The sequence below is a fragment of the Ochotona curzoniae genome, unplaced genomic scaffold (assembly GCF_017591425.1).
Source record: "Ochotona curzoniae isolate NIBS_2020 unplaced genomic scaffold, NIBS_Ocur_1.0 scaffold_4506, whole genome shotgun sequence".
Lineage (NCBI taxonomy): Eukaryota > Metazoa > Chordata > Mammalia > Lagomorpha > Ochotonidae > Ochotona > Ochotona curzoniae.
The window spans coordinates 77,270,640-77,293,751 of NW_024467119.1; the positions used below are offsets into that span (position 1 = coordinate 77,270,640).

Below are 23,112 nucleotides of genomic sequence, written 5' to 3' on the forward strand. Positions count from 1 at the left end.
ACAAAGGCTATGGACAGTATTGCGCATGCGCTGAGCTGGGAGTGAGCACATTTCTGGTTCAGTGAACTGTAACACCATGGCATCCTACAGGTTCCACCCAAGATAGATTCAAGTAGCCCTCAGACCTGACAGCCAGAAGAACAAGAACTCTAGTAGTGGCACATCAGGTGCCATGGTTTCATTAAGACTTTAGTTGACTGGCTATCACCCTACTGTAATTTTTACAGAACAGAAACAAAGAAATCCAAATATGTAATTTCAAATCACATGAAATGTAAGTCACAGACACTTACTATCATGTACCTATAATTTTCGTAAGCTTTTGAAGTTAAATGAACTTGGAAAATACTCCCAGGCCATTAAATGTCAGATATTCAAATGTAACAGAAAAAACAAGAAGGAAAGAAGGCAAGGCATGAAGGTAGAAGGAAAAGGGAGAGGAAAATAAAAGCAGGGCAGACAGGGAGAGATAAAGCAACCAGAAAGGCACAGATGAAACACAGCTTGTTTAACAGGCTTTTAAAAAATACCCAAGTTAGTAACTAAAATACCTCATATTTGAAGCTGGGTCTTGTGGAACTGACCCAACTGTTGGAACTGAAGGCAATTTTGCATTAGAAGATCCAGTGCCTACAAAAGAAAAATAACCATTTACAAAAATTGTTACAGATACACAGATTCAAACAAAAGAAATTTCTTCATACTATGAACAAAAATACATTACAATGCATATTATAAAATTATTATTTATAAAACATAAAAATTCAAACAACTAATATTTTTCTTGAATTTTGTGTATAAATCTCAGTTACAAGATCAAGCATATCAAGCAAGCTTTCGTGGAGTAAACTCTGACGCAGAAAATCAAGCTCATAATCCTATTCAACACCAAATGTCGACAAAAATTTATAAGCAGAAGCGTTCTTTTAAATAAAGCAAAGGGACCAGCAGTAAGTTGCAGCTGGTTAGGCCACTCTCTGCAAGAGAGGGCAGGTTCTAGTGTTAGCAGCTGCACTTTAAATTTAGTTCCTTGCAAATCCACAAGGCAGAATGGGAAGATAGTCCAAATACTTGGGTCCTGCCACCTATGATGGAGAACAGGATGGGGTTTCTGGCTCCCACTTCAGCCTGGCCCAGTCTTAGCCAACTAGGGAGTGAATCAATGGATAAAAAATCGCTTTCTCTCTCTCTCTCTCTCTCTCTCTCTCTCTCTCTCTCTCTCTCTCTCTCTGTCTTGCACACTTTTGTAACTCTGCATTTCAAATAAAAAAGAAACAGCTTTAAATGAACATATCTCTGTTTAAAAAACTCTTATTCTGCCATCAAATAATGTATATTATATAATGACTATCCAGTCTGCTCTGGCAAAATACCCAGTGAAGAGCTGGAAAATATTTCTTTAACAATTCAAGCAGAATTTACTCTCTCATTTGTCTTCTCACTGTAATTATATACTTAACTTGTGACTGTATTTGGCAGACTGTATTTAACTGATGCTTAACAGTTCTTCTAACTTCTAAAGGTTTTTTGAAGATGCAGCCATCAAGTTTTTCTACTCATGGAAACTCTATGGTAACTAGAAAACCTAACACAGGACATGAACTGGCATTTCTCAAAGGATAAAAGCACAAGAGAAAGTGCTCAGGACCACTGGCCATCAGGGACATGGAAAAAAAAACCACAATGAGGTTTCCCCTCTCCCCAGATGAATGGCCATCATCCCAAAATCAAAATCCAATAAATGATTGCAAAGATATGCAGAAAAAAGTACCCTAATCCATGGTTGGTGGAAATGTAAGCTATTACAATCATGTTGCAGATTTTTCAGAAATCTAAAATTAGGTGTAACACAGGACCCAGCCAGCCCACTCCTGGGAATTCACCTAAGAGAAATGAAATAAACACACTAAAGAGATATTTCTACCCCCATGTTTATTGCAACTCAATTCACAATAGCTAAGACATGATATCAACCCAAACATCCCTCAGCTAATGACCAGGAAAAAAAAAAAATATATATATATACACACACACTATTGAATATTACTCAGCCATAAAAATCATTCTTTTGCAAAAATTAAAGAAAAAAAGAAAAGAAGGAATAAAGGGAGGGAGGAAGGGAGGAAAATAAACAAGGTACAATTTCCATAGAATTGTAACCATGAAATACATAAAACTTTCTCATTATATTAATAAAAATGTTTTACTTTAAAAAAAACACAAAAATTTAAAAGCAAAATCAAGACATGGGAATACATTATCATTCAGTTTATATTAGGTGTAAGAACTAAAGAAACAGAAAGGCCACTCACTTTCCAATGCCAAATGTACAGAACACATGTGACACAGGGACTGCAAGTCACTGGAATCCAACAAGATGGCATACTAAGCACACAGAATAAACAAGTGCATTTGTGCACTGACATCCAGAAAGCAGTATTCTAACAGGGCATCAAGTTGATATGAGGGATAAATATAGGCTAACATCCCATTCTGATTCCATTTAGATACAAAGAAAGGGCAAACATAGAAAAGCAAACAAGTAGAATATGCCAAGCTGAGAAATAGGATCCTGGAATCTGTGTACTGTGAGAGTTCTGGTGCTTGGGATCTGAGCTCCAAACTACAAGCATGATAGGCTGGGAGCACCTGTAAGAAGTCAAAATGATGTGAACAAACTGCCACGAGGGACACAGAAATAAAGAAGAAACCTGAGAAGGAAGAATGCATTCCTCTACCATCCAGGAACTGCCTGGTAACTCTCATCGAGGTCCTGTTCTTAACACCTCTCTCCTGGAGCCCACATCCAGGTCTTGCTGTTCTTTGCTGAATATAAACATTTTCACAAAACATCAATACGAAACCAAGACCCTCTGTGACCAGGAAGTTTCAGAAAACAGCGAAGGTATTTGGCCTAGCCATTAAGACCTTGGTAAAATTCCCGCATCCATGTCAAATTACATAGGTTCAGCCCAGTGTGGTAGCATAGCAACAAAAGTCTCACTTTGCTTGCACAGAGAGCCCATATGGGTGCCAGTTCATGTCTTGGCTGCTCCACCTCTCTTCCAGCTCCCTGCCTGAGGCCTGAGAAAGCAGTAGAGGACGGTTCAAAGCCTTGAGACCATGCACCCGCATGGGAGACCTGGAAGAAGCCTCTGGTTTCAGATCAGCTGAGCTCCAGTTGTTGTGGTCATCCAGCAGATGGAACATCTTTCTCTCTGTCTCTCTTTCTCTCTGTAAATCTGACTTTCCAATAAAAATAAGTTAAATTTTAAAAGTAAAAAATTACATGGTCTCAACTCCCAGCTCTAACTTCTCGTGTCCAGCTTCCTGCCACTGCAGACCCTCACAGATGGTGGTGATGGTTCAAGTAGCTGAGTTCCTGCAACCCACATGGGAGACCTGGACAGCTCTGGACATGGTGGATGTTTGGGGAATGAAGCTGTAAACGGCATGCAGAGCTTGCTCACACACTCATGCTCAATCACTCTCCCCCCCAAACAAAAATAAAACAATGTGATTGAGTCACAATACAAACACAGAACTCTGTGGGAACAACAAAAACTATCAAATATCCAAACCCCAATAGGAGTGATTGTCATTTTTAAAATTTTACTCTTATATCCCTAGGTGAGTCTTCACTGCATTTGATAAGGTTAGGATATCTAACCACAGAACTGTCTCTGATTCTAGGAAGCACTCAACTTAGAAGCTGTGCTTCCTCAATCCCTCCTCAAAACTGCCTGATAGAATTTCAAATTCTATAACAAAGTTTAGCAGTCTATTCTCCCACACCCCAAAAGGTACTAAAATTACCTTGTTAACCCAAAGTGTAGTCCTGGTAGTTTTCAGTTGGAAGGTTCTGGCAGAGACTTTAAATGAGGCCAGCCAGAGAAAGAACTGGGCAAATAAAGGTAGTGATCTTTGGCTCATTTTATTTTTTCTTTATATATATGTATTTTTCAAATTTGTAATTATACAGAGAACACACTTCATGTATTTTACAGGTATAATTCTTTGAAAATAACCACATTTACTTTCCTCCCCTACCTCAATCCTCCTTATTCCTTTAAATTTTTGAAAAAAACATAATCTCAGCCCACTCTTGAATCACAAGCTCAGTATACTACTAGCCATAATATTCAACCAGTAAAAAAATAAACCAGCAACCTCACTATGCCCATTTTGTTCCTATATACATTTTTGTCTTGTATTCTATATTAATTAATACATATCAGAGAAAACTATATCTGTCTTTTTGGCATTGGCTTATTTTACTTAGCAGAATAGTTCAATTTAAGAGAGCCAGATTTGGGGAAATCTCTAAGTCAGAACAGTTTCTGAAAAACGTTTAAGACACACATTATTCCAGATGTATTATAACCATGTCTCAATCACAACACATTTCATAATCAAGAGACTCTTACAACTGCAATCAGCTAGCAATTGAAACCTAATTGTGAGAAAACATAATCAAATAAAATTAGGAAACCATTAGAATCAAATTCTGTACTTGGTAATAAACCAAGGAACAACTGTCTAACTATTTCAAATCATCAGTTTGCCGGTCAACATCCTTATGCATACACAAACTGGAGGAAACAGAACTGTACCATCTAACTTTAAGTGTAATGCTGCTAAGAATTATTATTATTTTTTTTTTGTAAAAACGAACATGCAAATCCTAAAGGACTCTTTCGCAACTTGGTCCCAAGGCCAGGAGTTACAACAAACCTGTTTTCACCACTCACTTCAAAGACTCGATTTGCTACAATCTCAGGTAACAGTCTAAAACTCCTGAGCTCAGGGTATCAACAATCTTATGTGTCAACAGTAATCAGTTTTTTTTCCCCCACGTTTGAATCAAAATACAAATTCACATAGAATAGGGGTCCTCTTTCCTAAACCTCTATACATAATTGAATCTGAAAGCAACTGACAAAGACAAGGGAAGCAGACACATCAGATAGGACGGCTGCACTGGCAAGTTATCAGAGCTCAATGGAAGGTACTGAAGTAGAAAAGAAAAAATAAGACCTGTGATACAAGAATGGGAAGTTAACACCCTCTATATGAGTTCCTAGATTCTAATAGCAAACTACAAATAAAGATATCTGAAAAACGGCACATATTTTTGGAATATGCTTGTATACCTAAGCGTACTTAGTTCATGGAATATAGAATCAAAACATGGGTTCATTTTCACATTTTTCATTATATGCATTCTCTTTATAATATCCAAAATGTTGTTGTGCATTTTAATGTCATTTTCCATTGCTCTGTTCAAACAGGAAATCTGGAAGCAGTAACATCTATACATGTAGTGTCTAGGTCTTCCTTCTGAATGCTATTCTGTACTAAAACAAAGAAATTCCTGATTCAGGATCTCTGGAAGAAAATGACCTTGAAGCACACAGTTGTGTTTTACAGAAAGCAATGCCCAAGGAATGATGCACTATAGACACACAGGCCAGGTTAAATGAGTTCTTGACGAAACTGGGGACAACCTGAACACCAAACAAGCAACAAGGGTCACGTATCTGGTACAGTGGCGAGGACATGTATCCCACATAGGAATGCCTCAATAATTTAAGGCCCATCTCTGTGTCTAGTTCTAGCACCCTATTATGCATATGCTGGCAGGCAATAGGTTTCTAAGTTCTTGGATTCCTGCCATTCATGCTAGAGGCCAAGCTCCCAGTGGAGGCCTGGTCTACCCTATCTGCTAGGCATTTGGGGAGTGTTCAACAGACGGAAAATCAGTCTCTCTTTCAAGTAAGAAAAACTTAATGAATAAAACTTTTACCCTAATAGAAAACACTTCAGCAATCACCTATAAACAATTGTTTTCAAACTTAATTTTAACTCTACCAATCCAAGTTAAGTCTCTTTGCTCACAATTATACCTTCACAGAGCTGCCACAACTCAAGATGGAGATCTTTTGGGAAGCACCAGGGTTAGGGGTCTGAATGCAGAATCCACTTAAGCTCCCTGGGCCTCATTCTCCCCTTGTATAAAATTGTTAGTGATATCTCCTCCACAGAGTTATTTTGAAGATTAAACTAACATTCTCAGAAAGGGCCATGGACAACCACGGTCAACACAGAAGGGACGATAGCTTCCTTTTTAAAACATATGTAAAGAAAATGACCATGTTTTGCTTTAGCCTATCCTTCAGGCTAAAAACACACCACACTTCCTTAAGGATTGCTCATGTGACAAAAATCACTGGTGTTCATTTGGTATCATGAAATGGTGTTTATGAGATAAACCTTTTAAAATAGTTATCAATACCTTAAAACTCAAAAACCAAAAGTAATTCTGTTGAAAAGTCTAGGATCTGAAGAAAAAAAATTCAACTCCAGATGTAACTATTACAAAGAGTCACTGTGCAAAGACAGGCATTTTGAATAACATGCTGCTTGGGGCACCTGCATCTCACATCCGGGTGGCCAAGTGTCAACCACAGCTCTGTCTCTGATTCCAACTTCCTATTAAAGCACACCTGGGGTGTGGCTGGCGCCCAAGGGGGAGACCTAAGCTGAGCTCCTGGTTCCTGACTTCCGCCTGGCCAAGCCATCGGAAGTGATATCCCCCTACCCACCAATCCGCCTATCAGTCTTTTACTCTCCCTCACCACCCTACCCTTTCAAAAGAAACAAAACTTTTTAAAGATAAGATGTCCAATGCCTGGATGCCTGGATCCCAGGCACGTGCATGTGGTGAGCTGTCCCCAGGCCTGCCTGGGCTCCGGGGGCTGCTCCCTTTGGGGTGAGTACACCGAGGGGGGAGGTCTCCAGGACTGGGCAGGTCCAGGACCCACCCACCGCCTTCATTGGGTGGTGAATGGGATTGGGAAGGGGCGCGACCTTGGGCTTGGGAATTTAAACTTCCAGCAGCCTCCCGGCTGCTGGTGGGTCTCAGGACAGGGCGTCTCATGCCTGGATCCCAGACAACAGCCACCATGTGCACGTAGTGAGCTGTCCCTGGGCAGCCAGTGTGCCACTAGGTGCCAGGCTCCGCCTGCTGGCCGCCCGGCCGGGGAGCTCCGGGGTTTTGTTTCTTTGAGTCGCTGCTTAGTTAGCTCCAGGTTGAACCCATTGTGCTTCGAGGATGTGAAGCATTCATAAAGATTCCCATTGGCAGTAAGTCTTTGTAAAACTTGTAATCACTGAACAATGCCGACCACCAAATACCAGTCCATGCAAAAGTTATGGCTTCTGGCTTGTCCTGTATAATTATATCATATTACCTGTCATGATGATCAGGAGAAAGGTCACATTAAGCAAGCCATTCCATTAACTAGCACTCAAGAACCATAACCGGGGGTAAATTTTGTGAGGGATGTGTGGGCCAAACCCTGTCGAAATTCTAGCCCCACTGGTTAGCTCAAGAGTTGGGGTGGTGATGGACTAAGCTAGGTGGGACCAAGGAGCCTGCCATCAATCGCAGGTAAAGAACCCCCAATAGTCTGGACTGGTCAAAGAGCAGCACCCAAATGTGCATCCTGATTAGGGTGTGGGGTGGGCTGGGCTGCAACGTTCACCAGCTCATACAAGGCCAAATGGAAGGCCAGACTATGCGGGACACTGGCCTAAAACCCAATGGCATGTATGAGAACTGGGTCTGGGAGTGGATTAAGTGGAGGAACATGGGAAACTCCCCTGGGAGTCATAGCTCCGGCTGGTGAACATGTGGTCCAGACCTGGGGGTCGGACAAGCTGGGAAAAGTAGCTCCAACAGCTGGCAAATATGTCAATTGGTAATGGAACAGGGTAGATCAGGCAGGACTGAACAAACCTTAGCCCACAAGCAAAACTAGAGACCAGGATGGAGCACAGGTCATGCTGAGCCAGGCAGGCTCTTGCACCTACTAGTCTGTGTGAGCCAGGAACGCTAAGCCACAATGTCTAAGGCAGAGGTCGGGACAGGTGAGGGGCTGTGCCAAGCTGAGCCAGAGCAACCACTGGCATGCAAGTGATCTATGGCTGGGAACAGGACCGGTTGGGGAGCCAAGGGAACAACCCTAGCTGGGCTGAGGTTCCCACCAAGGGGCGTGCGACCTGGAATGGGGGCTGCGTTCTGGTCAGGAAACGGTAGTAGTCTCCCTTGGCACAAGTGTGGACTGGGATCGGATGCACTGAGCTGGGCCAGACCCCAACACCCTTTGGTGTCCTGGAGGAACGGGAAAGATGTGCAATGGACTAGGCAAGGTCTCAACCCCCTACTGAGCCATGTGTGAGTCATATGTGGGTATAGAACGAGCCATGGCTGGGCTGAAACATCCAACAACAAAGAACCAGCTTGGGTCGAAGGCTGGTCAGGAAAAGAAAGCCACTGTTCCTGCTAAGACAGAAGGTGAACTGAGTAGGGCTGGCTCATGGACCCATGGATATGTGCAAAATCTGGCATTGGGAGGGATTCTGAGGAGGATCCTGGGCAACTCCTCTGGCAGGACACAGACCCGGCAGGTAAGGGCAAGAAGCATGATAGGAAACACCCCAGAACAGGCCAAGGAAAGTTACCCACTGACATACAATTGGCAGGGGTCGGGGGAAGATCAGGCTGAATCTGTCCACCTCATCTACTGGTAAATCCAAGCACCAGAACAGTGTGGGTTAAACCTGGTTTGGTCGTGACAAAAACCAGTGCACATTACAGAATGCCAAGGTGAGGTTGCCTGTACTGGAAATGACCACAGTGCCCAACCAGCAAGCATGAGAACAAGGGGGCAGAGCCGGCAGGGGAGTAAGGGGTGGTTCCTTTGCTGGACAGCTACTCCCACTGGAGAGCGTGAGCTGGGATGTAGGCAGACCAGACTAGGCAGGGCTACAACACCTGTGAGCCTCAGGTGGACTAGATCAGGGAAAAGCCAGGCTGGGCTGATTATTCCTACTGGTACAAACAAAATTAGAGTGGGTGAGGGTTGTTTGGCCTTAGCCATAGCATCAGCTGCAAGAAGCTGGCACTGGGAGCTAGTTCTGTCAAGTCAAACCACAGGCTATCTGGAGAGTAGATAATCTGGGAGTGGGAGCGACCTGGGAGGGAAATAGTGGGCTCCTCCCTCTTTTTCTTTTTCTTTTTCTTTTAATTTTTTTTTATTGCATTGCATTATGTGACACAGTTTTATAAGTGCTGGGATTCCCCCCTCCCCTCCCGGGCTCCTCCCCTTGGGTTACCACTTCCACGGGATAAGCATAAAACTAGGACAGCCGCTGGGGTGGAAAGGGGTGTGGGACAGACTGGATTACTGCTACACTTACTGGCAAACCAGGGTAGAGGGTGGGCCTGGTGGGAGTTATTGCGAGTCGCTCCAACTAGGCTGCAGCTCCCACTGGTTTATGCGAGGGCCGAGTATGTGCTGGTCAGAACCAGGCTGGACTGCAACACCCATTGGTTCCAATGGAAGTTGAGAGTGAAAACAACCAACCCAGCTACTGCAACCACCAGCTGATAGGGGCGATGGACAGTGCCAGGCCCTGTACTTGCTAGCACATACAAGAATCTGGTTTGAGAACACCTCAGACAAAGTTTCATTGGAGATCTCCCCAATCAAAATGCTGGACTCAGAACCCTAACTAAGAAAAGAGAGAAGACAGAACAGATCAACCAACCATCTCAGCTATATCTTGGCAGCGAAATACGGGTCAAACAGAGACTCTATGATGGACTATGTCAACCAGTGGATTCTTCAAAGACCTCACAGTGCTTGGAGTGTCAAGATTGGCAGCGATTCATAACTGTTGAAATATCAAAACCACCTGAGCAAGAACCTCAGAGCATACCCTACATCTGGGACCTGGGGAGGGTGGGAAATTGGGTGGGCCTTCTCCCTTAATACCCCTCCTTTAAACATGAAGGAAACTATATGGAAAAAATAAGTCTTACCCACTTTCCTGTAGCCCTTGAACCTTTTTACCCTAATTAACTATGTAAAGATTGTCAATAAAAATTTTAAAAATTAAAAAAAAAGATAAGATGTCCACCATCTTCATTTAGCAGATTAATAGAAAAAAAAAAACACTAGCCATAAAATTTTGGTACATCTAGCTGCCATCCTGTAGGAAAAGCACAGTACTTAGCACTGCCCAAGGCTCGCTCCAGTCAGCTCTGAGTATTTTGGTTCAACTTGCTCCTTCAGGTTAACTGTGGGTATGCATTTACATAAGCACAGCCAGGGTCTGACAGGGAGTTCTGTGGAATTCACAGAATCAGATAACAGAAAGGACCTGGGGCAATGTGATTTTCCCTGGTCCTTAGCGAGCACTCATCAACAACCAACCACAATGAGGCAGACATTCCGGAGGATCTGGACCCTTACTCTCCTGGGTGGGAGAGTAAGCCTATCTCTAAAACAAAATTAATTCGCACTTAATTTTCCTTTTGCAGAGTTTACTTCTCTCTCCTTCCCTCGACAATCAGAATTGGCCTTTCATTTTGCTGGGTGTTTGCTGGTCTTCATGGTCCTCCCTTTGCCATACTGCTCAGCTGAGGGTTTATACATGAAAACTAACCAAGGGATTGGTGCCCAACACACATGTAAGATTATCCTACAAAGGGAACTAATGTATACAATGATACATTCTTACAATTTTTAATGTCCATATTTCAACTCCCATTTCGTTATAAATTTTTTTTTCCTTTTCCACAAAATTTAAATTACAGGGAGAAACAATATAAAGTTAAAACAAAATTCCACCCTTTAAAATCTGACATTTCTAAGAGTCCCATCCAATTGCTGCATACAGTACAACACACAGTGAATTACTTCAGAGACCCATAACATTCAGTGTCTCTCAGTGAATGAATGAGCTGTGATTTTCTAAATTTTCAACAGTGAAGTGATCCATCTAGCAATGGTTACACACAGATTTTCATTGCTGAAATATTGTTTAACTTTAAAAAAAAATCTGCCTTTTCAGATTTTTTCTGTTGAATTTATCAGATATTTTCCCTACCAACACTGTTGATAGTTTTTCCTGAAGTCAATAAGAAGGAACATATAAGGTTTCATCTACTTAAAAGCGGGAGAAAAACAAACCCCCAAAAAACATGTTTGTATAAGGTCTTAAGTAGTAGCTATAAAACGAAATTATGGTTTATTGTGCTAATAAACCTAAATTTTAATGAGCCAAAAATCAGTAATATAAATCTGAAAAAGAGAAAGGAACACTGCTAGCATTTAACAAAACAATAACAAAAATTATTTTTGGGCATGACCCTAGAAGAGATATCAATTCTAACACTTACAATATGGCAGCTAGTGTTCCCTTAAATCATGGGTCAACACCTGAGCCAGAAGAGCAACAGTTATAGGAAAAAAAGAAAATACCTGAGAAGAATTCATGTCAATACATTCATACCAGGTTGTCCTTCATTCATCCAGACAGAAAACATCATTTCCAAATACATTCTGCATTTTTTCAACCCATTTCAGTTTACGAAAAAATGTTTCAAATCAATTTAACATTAGACATGTGCAACAAACAGCGCACACATAAATACAGGAGCTACTTCTAGGTATGTGGGATGGTACTAACTTATCTTTTCCTTATCCTTACACTGATAAACTGGCTCCGGCAAACTGACAGTTTTCCAGACATTTGGGAGAACAAAAAAGAAAAATGCAAACGGATCATCTTTCTAGCATCTATCCAGGGAGTAACTAAACTGTTTATTCAATGTCCCTATGGGTCTAAATAACCAATATCTCTCACAGTAAAAAGTCATCCAAACAAATGTCAATTTTCACTCTTTAACAATGTTATCCTATATTCTTCCCCCTAACCTTCACCAGCTAATTCCATAAGAGATGGTTTATATTCCCAGGAAGATTTCCTCATTACATAAGTGAGACTTTTACTGCCTGAGTAAAGACAAGCCTCTGGGGGTAAATAGTATAGTAAGCCAAGACTGTTTTGATTCAAATATTTCATCTTCACATTAAAAAAAAACTTATGCATGATTCTGATAAGCATAAGAGTCTGAATTGTTAGTAAAAGGTCAAATAAGTAAATTCTGTGCTTTAGCAAACACTGAAAAGCAACATATGGAAGTTTCTTTCTTGGGCTATCTTCAATTTTGTTTTAATCACTAATGCTTCACAGCATGGTGGAGAAATACCGTAACATATTTGCTTGATAACTGGCATATTAATATGTAAAAAGTTTGTATTACATTCTAGGTAATTGTTGTTTGCATTTCATTTACAGTTCCAGATTTTGACATGTTTAATAAAATCCTGTATTTTCTTTCCTTTAAAAACATACACCCAAGATACATTTTGTCCTCTAATGAAAACTCTTTTGCCACTAATGAAGGAAGATTTGCCACTGTGGGTAAGACATCATACTATTTTCCTGCAAAATGCAGAAGCTAGCATTATTTTTTGCAAGCTTAATGTAATATTTGTGTAATAAGATAGTTTTGTATACTAACTATGATTTTGATATATAGTTCAAAAATGTAAATGTTCTTAGTTCTCAGCTTTTCTTTTCTTTCTTTTTTTTTTGTGCTAAACTGCATAATTATTCTGTGACAATATTCCAATTGAATTGTTTTCAGGCCCTAGCCAAAGCCAGGAGTCTGGAATTCTATCTAGATCTCGTATGGGAGTCAGGGGCCCAAGTCCTTGGCTTAGCCTCTACACTTTCCCATAGGCAGTGGCAGGGAGCTGGAGTAAAAGCAGAGCAGCCAGGACTCAAACCCAAGCTCATTTAGGAAGCTGGATTCACAGGGATAGGCTTAACTCACTTGGCTACCCTATCAGTCAACTGCTTTTCTCATCAAAACCACTATCCTCATATAAGGATCTTCTTATGTGCAAGGAAAGATAAAAGGCACAAAAACATTTTTTAAAAATCATTCATTCATGTTTTTTGTTCACCAAGCTAGCAGCATCTAATCCATCACACACTATCAGGTTTGAGTGGAGGAAATTTTAGAAACCTTGATCTAGCTTTATAATGTGGCTCAAACTTATTCCAAAAATTGCTAAACAACAGTATAATATAAAAGCACAGTGGTATTTATCTGACCAACAACTTTATCAAAAATCCTAAGGTATACTAAAATAAAGTCACAAAACTTCACTGCTGATACCCCGGACAGCTAACGCACCTGGGGAGTCTCCTCCCGCATCGGAGGCCTGGGCTGAATCCACCGCAGAAACCACACTCAGAGCATGGGCAGGCACGTTCGTACTGAGGGGAGAAGGTAAGACTGCAGATTTTTTGGTTGCAACGATGACGCTTCTGAAACAAAGACAGGAAATAATATCAATACACAGAAAATTGCTTGTCTATAAAGAAACTAAGAAGTTAACTTCTTATTTTCTTGTTAACTATACTTTGATATACCATTAAGAATATCCTTCCAACATGAAATCTCTTCAATACTACTGCTAATTATTTTCTTTTTAATTTTTTTGGACCAAAGACAATACCCTAAGGAAATATAATCCGCCTTGACATACAGACTTGCATTTACCACCTAGTATTTTTTAAATGCAAAATCATGTTTAATTATCTAACAAGTAAAATATAGTATGTAAAAACAAATTTTGGCACTCAAGTGGAAAACTAATTAACTTTTTTGTTAACCTTGGAATTGAAGAAAAAACTTAATATAGTTCAAAAAGGATTTTAAAACACTGCTAATTTCAAATAGTAAACTATAAGAAACCTAAACAAACATAAACAATTTCCCAACATATATAAACCCAAGTTTTTCTGTTTTAAATTTCAGAGACTGTATCTATGTAGAAAAATGCATAAGTGAAAAAATGCTAGATGCAAATATATCACATAATCAAAGCTGCTCAGTTTGTGTATAATTCAAACATAGGTATTTATGATATACCAATTTCAATTACAGTGTAATACTTTATATCAAAATAGTAACTAAAAGACCCTGTTAGGCATAACTAAAAAGGCATTTTTAATTGAAGTTAGCCCCATAAACATGCAAAATCCCAGTTAATGAGGTAAAGAGGACAGCTGATATATAATGCACTCCCACAGCAGTGCTTACTTTTAATTACCTAGTGTTAACCATAAGCCTAAAGTCTTCAACATTCAATTTATTTAATCACATCTTTTGTTGACAATACTGCAACTGCAAACTGCAAGCACTCCCTTAATAGCCTTAAAAAGTATTAGCCTTTAAACAAAGTTACTTAGGTAGTTGATCTGAACAAATGTATTCAAAGGCACAGAGTATGTGATTCTCATATTTTTAAAATATATTTCTCTTGGTGTTAACTGAAAAAAGAGGTAAGACATGTGAAATAGGTTCCGTTTTACTTCAGCGCCTATCATGTGAGGGCAAATACTGTTGCCAATTAAATCAACGTCCCTTGTGCTAGGCACGGCTTATTCAATGTACTTGGGGGTAGCTGGTGTCAAGTCATTATAAGGGTGACTGCCAATGTTAACTATACACTAAAAAATAGAAGCAACAGCCACCTGAGCCCCGAGTCCACAATGCTGGGCTTAAACCGTGGTAGCTGACACCAAATGAAGATCATTGACTTAAGGGGGATGTATGTGTCTATGTATGTATGTGTGCATGCACACACTGCTGCTAATGCGATCAGAAAACAACACAAAACCTGATTGTACATCTTATCCCAAGCAGAAATTTACAACCAATTTATGAAAATCCCACTTTCTGGCAAACAGTTTTGAGAAAGAGAATGCATATAATTTACTTTCATAATTGTTAACAAAACAAACCAGCAAGCTCTACTTAACTCATACAAAATCAAAGTGCAATAGCAACGAAAGGAAAATACATAGATAAGTGCAAATATTTTTCCTATAATCAAAATGTAAGACATGTAGGGCAGTCAGTTGGCCTGTGTCCCAATCAGAGGGCCTGGGTTCAATGTGTAGTTGTTTCCTGACTTTACTTCCTACTAATATAGAATCTACAACAGTGGTTGCTCCATGGGTTCTGTTCCTGTCACTCACATGAGAAACCTGAATTGAGTTCCAGCTCCCAGGTCAGCTTGGCCCAGCCCAGCCCTGACATATGGCTCCTGTGCCCTTTTGGGATAAAAACTGGTGGGTGCAAACCCTCTGCGTCTCACTGCCTCTCAACTAAAATTTCCTTAGTTTAACACATACAGCCTACTATAAAATCCCAATTTCACTCTCTCCTAGAAATTTGCCAAAGAAAACCTGTATCTACTAAAGTGGGCAAAATGGTATTCAGAGTATTATTTATAATAGTTACAAACTAGAAATAATTTCAATGTCCTTTATTCAAGAAAAAAAAAACATCATTAAGATAGTAGGCTTTACTGAGAAGTGAAGATACTTTGCAGATGTGTGTATACTGTTCAATAAAAGATGGACTCTCAAAAGACTGACAACAGAATGCCCAACTTTCTACCATTGTCCGTACCTACAATGCCATGATAAACTTAAATAGCACAAGAATGGACGTATGACCACTGCTGAAGGACTACACTATTGCAATAACACAGGGAAAATGGGGAGAGAATGGGGTGGGGGGAGAAATCCCTGAGCCTATGGAACTGTATCATGAAAAATAAAAATTTTTAAAAAGATAGTATGCTTCTATAACTCAACACTACTCAGAAATAGAAACCATGATCGATTAATTGAGCAACATAGATAAACTTTAAAACCATTATGTGGAATAAAGAAGGCATTATCCTAAATAACACATACTTTCACATATAAAGTTCTACAATTGGAAAAGTAACCCATGGTAGGAAAAAAGAAGATGAAGAAGAAGAAGAATCTCTCTTCAGAGATCAGGATAGGAACTGGCTGGGAATGGGGAACTTCTCTTTTTTTTAAAGATTTTTTTAAATTGTAAAGTTAGATATACAGAGAGGAGGAGAGACTGAGAGGAAGATCTTCCATCCATTGATCTACTTCCCAAGTGGTCATAATGGTTGGAACTGAGCTGCGCTGAAGCCAGGAGCCTCATTCAGGTCTCCCACATAAATGCAGGGTCCCAAGGCTTTGGGCGGTGCTGGACTGCTTTCCCGAGCCACAAGCAGGAAGCTGGATGAAAAGCACGGATGCAGGAATTTGAACCGGTACCCATATGGGATCCCAGTGCGTGCATGGTGAGGACTTTAGCCACTGGGCTACAATGCCAGGCCCCAAAATGGGGAACTTTCAAAACACACTATCTTGCTAAGGTTTTAGTTTACAGAAGTGCATGAATTTAACTAAAGTAAAAAATGGTTTGTGCTTTTCACTGTAATTTTTATACTGGAATCTGTATTATGCTCTAGTTGGAGCATTGTAGGGTTAAGGGTTTTAGAGTGAGGTAAACAAGACCCATTGTGATGACTATGTGGCTAAATCCTTGCCTTGCACACCCAGGATTGCATATGGACACCAGTTTATGTACTAGCTGCTCCACTTCCCATCTGGCTCCCTGCCTGTGGCCTGCGAAAGCAGTGAAGGACAGCCCAAAGCCTTGGGACCCTGCACCCATGTGGGAGATGCAGAAGCAGCTCCTGCTCCTGGTTTCAGACTGGCTCGGCTCTATCCATGGCAGTCACTTGGGAAATGAACCAGCAGATTAAAGACCTTTCTTTCTCTCTCTCGCCTTCTCTATGTAAATCTGTCTAATAAAAAATAAGCAAATCTATTAAAAAAAATTAAGTAAACTGGTATCTGTATCTTACTTTGAAAACCATTCCCAAAAAATTAATCAGGGCACTGTGACATCAAGGTTAAGTGTTAAAGGCCACTGTGGCCAATATCAGAGTTCCTGCAGTCAAGTCCCACCTCTACTTTGAATTCAGCTTCCTAATAAGGTGCACACTGGGAGGCAGAGGGAACTTAGCTCCTGTCACTCATGTGAGAGACCCAGATACAGTTCCAGGCTCCTGGCTTCACCCTGGCTCTAACCCAGCGACTGTGGGCATCTAAGGAGTGAACAATGGATGGAAAAGGTGTGTTTCTCTGTGTGCATGTGTTATTTTCCCTTTCAAATAAGTAATTTTTACATGTTAATAAAATATTGAAGAATACAGGAGGTTATACAATGAAGCAAGCCAAGGTACAGGCTAGCTGAAGATTCTCAGTGATGGGTCTGTGGGCATTCACTGTGTAATTCTGTCAATTTCTCTATAAGCTTGAATATTTTCATAATTAAACTTTAGAAAAGTGGCAACAGAAAACAGTATACTGCAGATGTTCCAAAATATGCGTATCCTCAATTTGCCCAAGCTAACGAGGTCCATCTGGCACACCAGAAGAATACATTGTCGTTTCAAGTCCTTAATCCCCTGGCTGTTAACAGCACTGAGCTGAAAACAATGCTTATTTTATTCAGCCCAGCAAATATTTATTGTCCAAGATTTGCACATAGTCTCTGGAATGAGACACCTCAAACAACAGACTCCTCCTTGGATTCACATCTTTTTCTTATTTATTTGAAAGGCAGCATTACACAGAGACGGAGATAGATCTCACATCCTTGTTTGAGTCCACAATGGGCTCTAACACATGGGGCTGGGCAAGGATCCTAGAACTCCTTTCATATTTCCAACATTCGTGGCAGAGATCAAAGTACCTGGGGCATCTTCTACAGCCTTCCAGGGATGTTAGCATGGTAAGGGAAGGGAAGCAAGGAAGCCAGTACTTGAACTATGGCCAGCCTTGCAGGTGGCAGCTTACCCAACTGAAACTCAATGCCAGCCCCTAGCTTCCCATTTCACCAGCACTCCTCAGCATCCTAACGCAACTCTCCAAGGTTCCTCTGCCTGCTCTACAGTTTCTCACTGCAGCACTTTGAATCCAGGAGCACTCATCCTCTGCTAAATGCCTTCCTCTTAATCACACCTGCTTTCCACTCAACCCCTCTCTGGACTTTCAAAACCGTGTTCAAAGGCACTTCCCTTTGAGCAGTCAAAGTTCATAATGCACTACTGGATGGGTAGCTCAAACACTTCAGGTACATAACATAAAATCATGACTTTCAATAAAAGTTATAGCTTATTAAGTAGTGACAGCATGCCAAATCAATAAGATATTAACAAAAAACTCCTATTAAAACTTTTAAAGTATCAGTATTGTCACAAATATAGTTTTGTCATATTTTGTTTTTACACCTTTGTCAAAACAAGGGTTAAAAATGCTATACTACTATAATGTTAATGATCTTTGATTACAGGTAAATCGGTCATTTTTTTTTTCATTCAATCACTATACAGAGGCATTGTTTATATGCCCACTACATTAGGGTCTTCTTGTTTTTCACTTGTAAAACTTCTTATTCAGTGAAACATAAAGGCTTTTTTCTGCTGTAATATAAATTTAAAATGTGTTACCTCAAAAACTAAAGAAAGAGAGAAGGCGGTGGGTAAGAGGCAAGTAAGAGCTGGCGAGAGAGAAGAGAAAGGGGGAGAGGACGAAGGCATCATTATTTTCTCAGTACTGGATCTACGAACCACACTGACTTTTTTAAACTTTAATTACTTTTTTTTAAACAAAGTTAAGCTTGGAAAGGTCAAATAATTTGCCACAGTAAATTACAGAACTGACTCACAGATCTAAGTTGGTTTAAAACCACACTTTCAAACTTAAACTGTTTCTTCATATTACAAAGATACAATTCATGTAACATTCAACCCACTCACACTGTACAAGCGTTTTTATTCAATTCATAAAGTGTGCAACCATCATTGTAATCAGACTAACATTTAAACATAATTCCAAATCATGACCATGTATAACCAAATTAATGAAATTTCCTACATATAAAATTATACACATTATATGTATACACATTATATATATACATATTATGTGTGTGTATATATATATATGTGTGTGTGTGTGTGTGTGTGTGTGTGTGTGTGTGTGTGTATATATGGCAGTGTGTTGGTTCAACAAGCTAATACCTGCCTGTTAGTACCAGCATCCCATATGGGCACTGGCTGACTCACTTCCAATCCAAATCTCTGTTAATGCCATAGAAAAGCAGTGAAGGCTCAAGAATGGAACTACGAGGGAGATCTGGAATAAACTCGTGGTTCTGGAGAGGGGCAGCTGTGGCCACTGTGGCCATTTGAGGAATCAATAAGTGGATAGAAGACCTCTTTTTATGTCTCTTCTTCACCCTCTGTTTTTTAATCCATCTTTCAATTAAAAATAAATAAATAGGATGAGGAATTAGATGGCTGAACGGGGCAAGGAGACGTTTAAAGGGACGGAGAAATATTAACCAGTACTAAACAGAGGGCACATTTCGGGAAATAGGACAGAACAACAGCAGAAGAACACCTAAAGACTGACAGACACAGGAAAGCAGCAGACACAACGGTGGTGTTGTAGTGACTAATACCTCAGCAGCATTCAGCAAATGGTGAGCTGAACTCCACCAGCAACCAGGTAGGTAGGAAGGGACTTTCACTGGAAGCTTGGGAGGTGAACCCAGACAAAGAACAGTCCATCCTGCTGGTCTGGTTCATTCAAGAGCAGAGACAGAGTAGCAGATCCCAAACAGGCAGCATGGGAACAGGATAATTTTCACAGCCAAGTATGCCCCACTAGATCCAAATCGGGCACCATTTCGTTTAAGGAGGCAAAGGCAAGGGAAAGGACTGAGAATACACTGAGCTGGGAGTGAACTCATTTCTGATTCAGCTAACTGCAACAGCGTGGCATCCTACAGGTTCCACCCAACACAAGTCCAGGTAGTCCTAAGACCAGACAGTCAGTAGATCAAGAACTCTAGCAGTGGCATGTCAGGTGCCATTTTGTATACTGTGGCCAAAGTTTAAGGACTGCAGGGACAACAGTGAACTGCACATTGCTGAGCTAAGAGAAAACTCATTGAGTTCAGTAAATTGCACGGTCCATCAGGAAAATAACACCAACTATGGCATCATATGGGTCAAAATACAGTTGTGCGTCCCTCAGACATAACAAACAAAAGGTTCCTGCAAAATTACCACCAAAAACAACCTAGCTACATAGAACACCTATAGCTATGTCCTGGGATATGCTCCAACTGGAACTGGGACAAAGTTGGTACATACAATGGTGCAGCCTCAGTAGTGTCACAGGAGGTGGAAATTGGTGAGCCAACAGTTGGGTCTACAGAGACCATGGAAGTAATCTAACATAAGAACACAGACCTGGAACTTGCTGGAGAGATTGCCACAATTGGCTGCAAACAAAGACCCATGTACCAACCACAATAAGTAAAATCAAACTGCAGACCTGTGGGTGACACAGCTTAGAAACCTGCCCCAAGGAGAAGATTCTGATAACCAAGAGTACAATGACCAAGAGCAAAAGAGTATTACTGAAGAATCCTTGAAAATGAGCAAAACACTTTAACAAATTCCAAGTTAACTGAAGAAGACATTGAGAAAATGGGGGATACAGAATTCAAAACATTCGTTATAAAGCTTCTTACCAACAATGAGAAGCACATAAAGCAGGCATTCTAGGAATTCAAGGAATATATCACACTGCAAATGAATCAAATGAAAGCTGATACACTAGAAATGAAGAATACAGTGGAGCAAATCAAAAGTACAGTGGAGAGTCTCCAAAACAGAATGAAGCAAGCAGAAGAAACAATCTCAGAATTGGAAGATGTTTCCAGTCATCATGAGGAAGTAAACTAAAAGCTGGAAGCAGAGCTGGATCAGGCCAAAAAAAAAAAAAAAGGATGCAAGAATTGAAAGACACTATTAAGAGGCCAAATATAAGAGTTATGCGAGTCCTAGAAGGTGCAGAAAGAGATACTGGGATTAAAGGTGTATTCAATGACATAATAAGGAAAAAGTTCCCTAATCTGGAGAAAGAATTGGGAAACAAGATGCAGGAGGGACTCAAAACTCCCTACAGGCTTGATCAAAAGCCATCTTCACCATGACACATGATCATCAACCTCTCTTCAACTGAACATAGGAAAAGATCCTTCAATGTGCATGTGAAAAAAATCAACTGACATGTAAAGGAATGCCAATTAAACTCACAGATCTCTCACAGGAAACTCCACAGGCAAGAAGAGAATGGAGTGACATATTCCAGATTTAAAAGAAAAAAAACTGTCTGACAAGGATAACATATCCAGCAAAGCTTTCTTTTGTCTTTGAAAATGAAATAAAATTCCTCCACAGTAAAGAAAAGGTAAAAGAATTTGCCTCTTCCAACCCTGACCTACAAATGATACTTTCAGATGTTCTCTTGACAGAGAAGAGGAATAGCACCCACCAAAACCAAAGGCAAATGGGAAGAACATCCTAGAAAAATGACAACAGAAGACTAAATCAATGAACAACCCATTGCCAAAACCACAGGACCAAAGTGCCATCCAAACATATTAACCCTGAATGTAAATGGCTTAAGCTCAAACAAACGTCATAGATTAGTAGACTGGATTAAAAAAACAAAACCCATCTGTGTCCTACTGGAGTTACTTTTCACCAACAAAAATCAGCAGAAATTATATCTCATGGATTTTTTTTTCCAGTTTCATCTCTTCAAAACACGTTCTTCTGATTAAATTCTTCAATGACTCATAGATCATACAGTAGTATCATTTTCTTCAAGAAGGTTCTTGACTTTCTTTTTCATTTCTTCAGTGACATGTTAGTCATTTAGTAGCATAATACTTAACTTCATGGTGTTGTTAATTTCTTTTTTCTCCCTGATGTTGAGTTTGTTTTGTGGCTTTGCATTTAAGGTGATGTATAGCAGCTGTGTAATGGAGACTCTCATATCTAGCAACATGTTATTTAACTTCATGGCATTGTAAATTATTTTTGTTACTATTATTGATTTTGCATTGTGACTTTTCATTTAAGGGGATGTACAGTAACTGTGAAATGGAGACTAACATATCCAGATGTGAGGATACAATGCAGTACGCATCTCTCCTTGCAGTCTAAAGATGGAATCCCAATGAAACTGTTTACCATATGACAATAGGATGCTGGACTCTCTGCTATTGTCCATGCCCAAAATAATGGACATATGACTGTGTATGAAGAACTATACTTTAGTAATGATAGAGAGGAATTTGGTGGGTGGGTGGGGGGATTGGGGAGTGGATAAGGGAAATCCCAGGGGTCTATGGAACTGTATCATAAAATAATAATAATAAATAAATAAGATTTTAAATTTAAAAATAAGCAAATCTTTTAATATTTTATCTGCTTATAAGTGGAAAAATGTTGCATTCTTCACTCTATAATTAGATCAGAGAAGAGATTTAAAACATCAGTTTTGAAGCTCACTGTTTCACATCTGCTTCACCTTGGAGTCATGTAAAAAGAGATGATGTTAAATTACAGTGATGCAATCAGGAGGACATGAAGAGTAGGTAGATTGCACGCTGCTTTCATCTGGCTATCACTCACTTCTAATAATTAATATTATTATAAAATCTCACTATAAAGGACTATAATCTTCAACAGAAGAAATCTTTGACCTATCCTGTATATTTTCTTGTATGTAAGTTCAAACATCCAACTAGTAAATCACATCCTGTATATTCCAAAAATTAAGTACAAATTCACCACTACATAAGTTGATCATGCAAGAATGAGATATTCCACACTGCTTTTTTATCACATGCCACGGAAAATGCATTAAACATTGACAAAACATGGAGAGTCTATATGCAGGCAATATGCTAGACAGATTTTCGGCTAGTGTTTAAGTTTCTCCTCATGAAATGAACCAAAATCTTAATGTTAAAGACACAAATAATACACGTTTAATATCTAACACTAATTTAACAAAAAGCTCATCAAACTATATGACATAAAGAAGTTAGATGAGAGAGAACTGGTTATATAAGCTGGTTTGTCAGTTATTGATTAAAAATCAAGTAACAAAAAAAAGAAAATTTAACTTTGTATTCTTTATGGACTCTCACATTTTAATGAATACTTAAGATTTGTGAGGCCCTGTCCTTAGGGCATTTAGAAATCATATCATTTATATTTAGAACTAATGAGGCTCACACCATATTATTATTCCCATTTTACAGATGGGAAAGAAAGAATCTTATGGAAATAAAAGAAAATTTAACCTGACTAGGGAGACCTTTTTTTTTTGTGAAAGTTCTTTGAATTCACTGACAATCGGCAA

The 23,112-nt window shown here is 39.7% G+C and overlaps 1 protein-coding gene across 4 annotated transcripts in view; it reads right to left on the bottom strand.

Moving 5' to 3' along the window:
• The window catches only part of LRBA (LPS responsive beige-like anchor protein), a 633,639-nt gene that overhangs the window by 447,564 nt on the left and 162,963 nt on the right, over positions 1-23,112 (bottom strand). For all 4 annotated transcript variants that reach the window (XM_040967344.1, XM_040967342.1, XM_040967341.1 and 1 more), the window contains 2 exons: positions 13,121-13,254; positions 552-630 (listed from right to left, as the gene is read on the bottom strand). In XM_040967344.1, the coding sequence (XP_040823278.1) occupies positions 552-630; positions 13,121-13,254 (213 nt within the window). The remainder of the gene's footprint in view (positions 1-551; positions 631-13,120; positions 13,255-23,112) is intronic.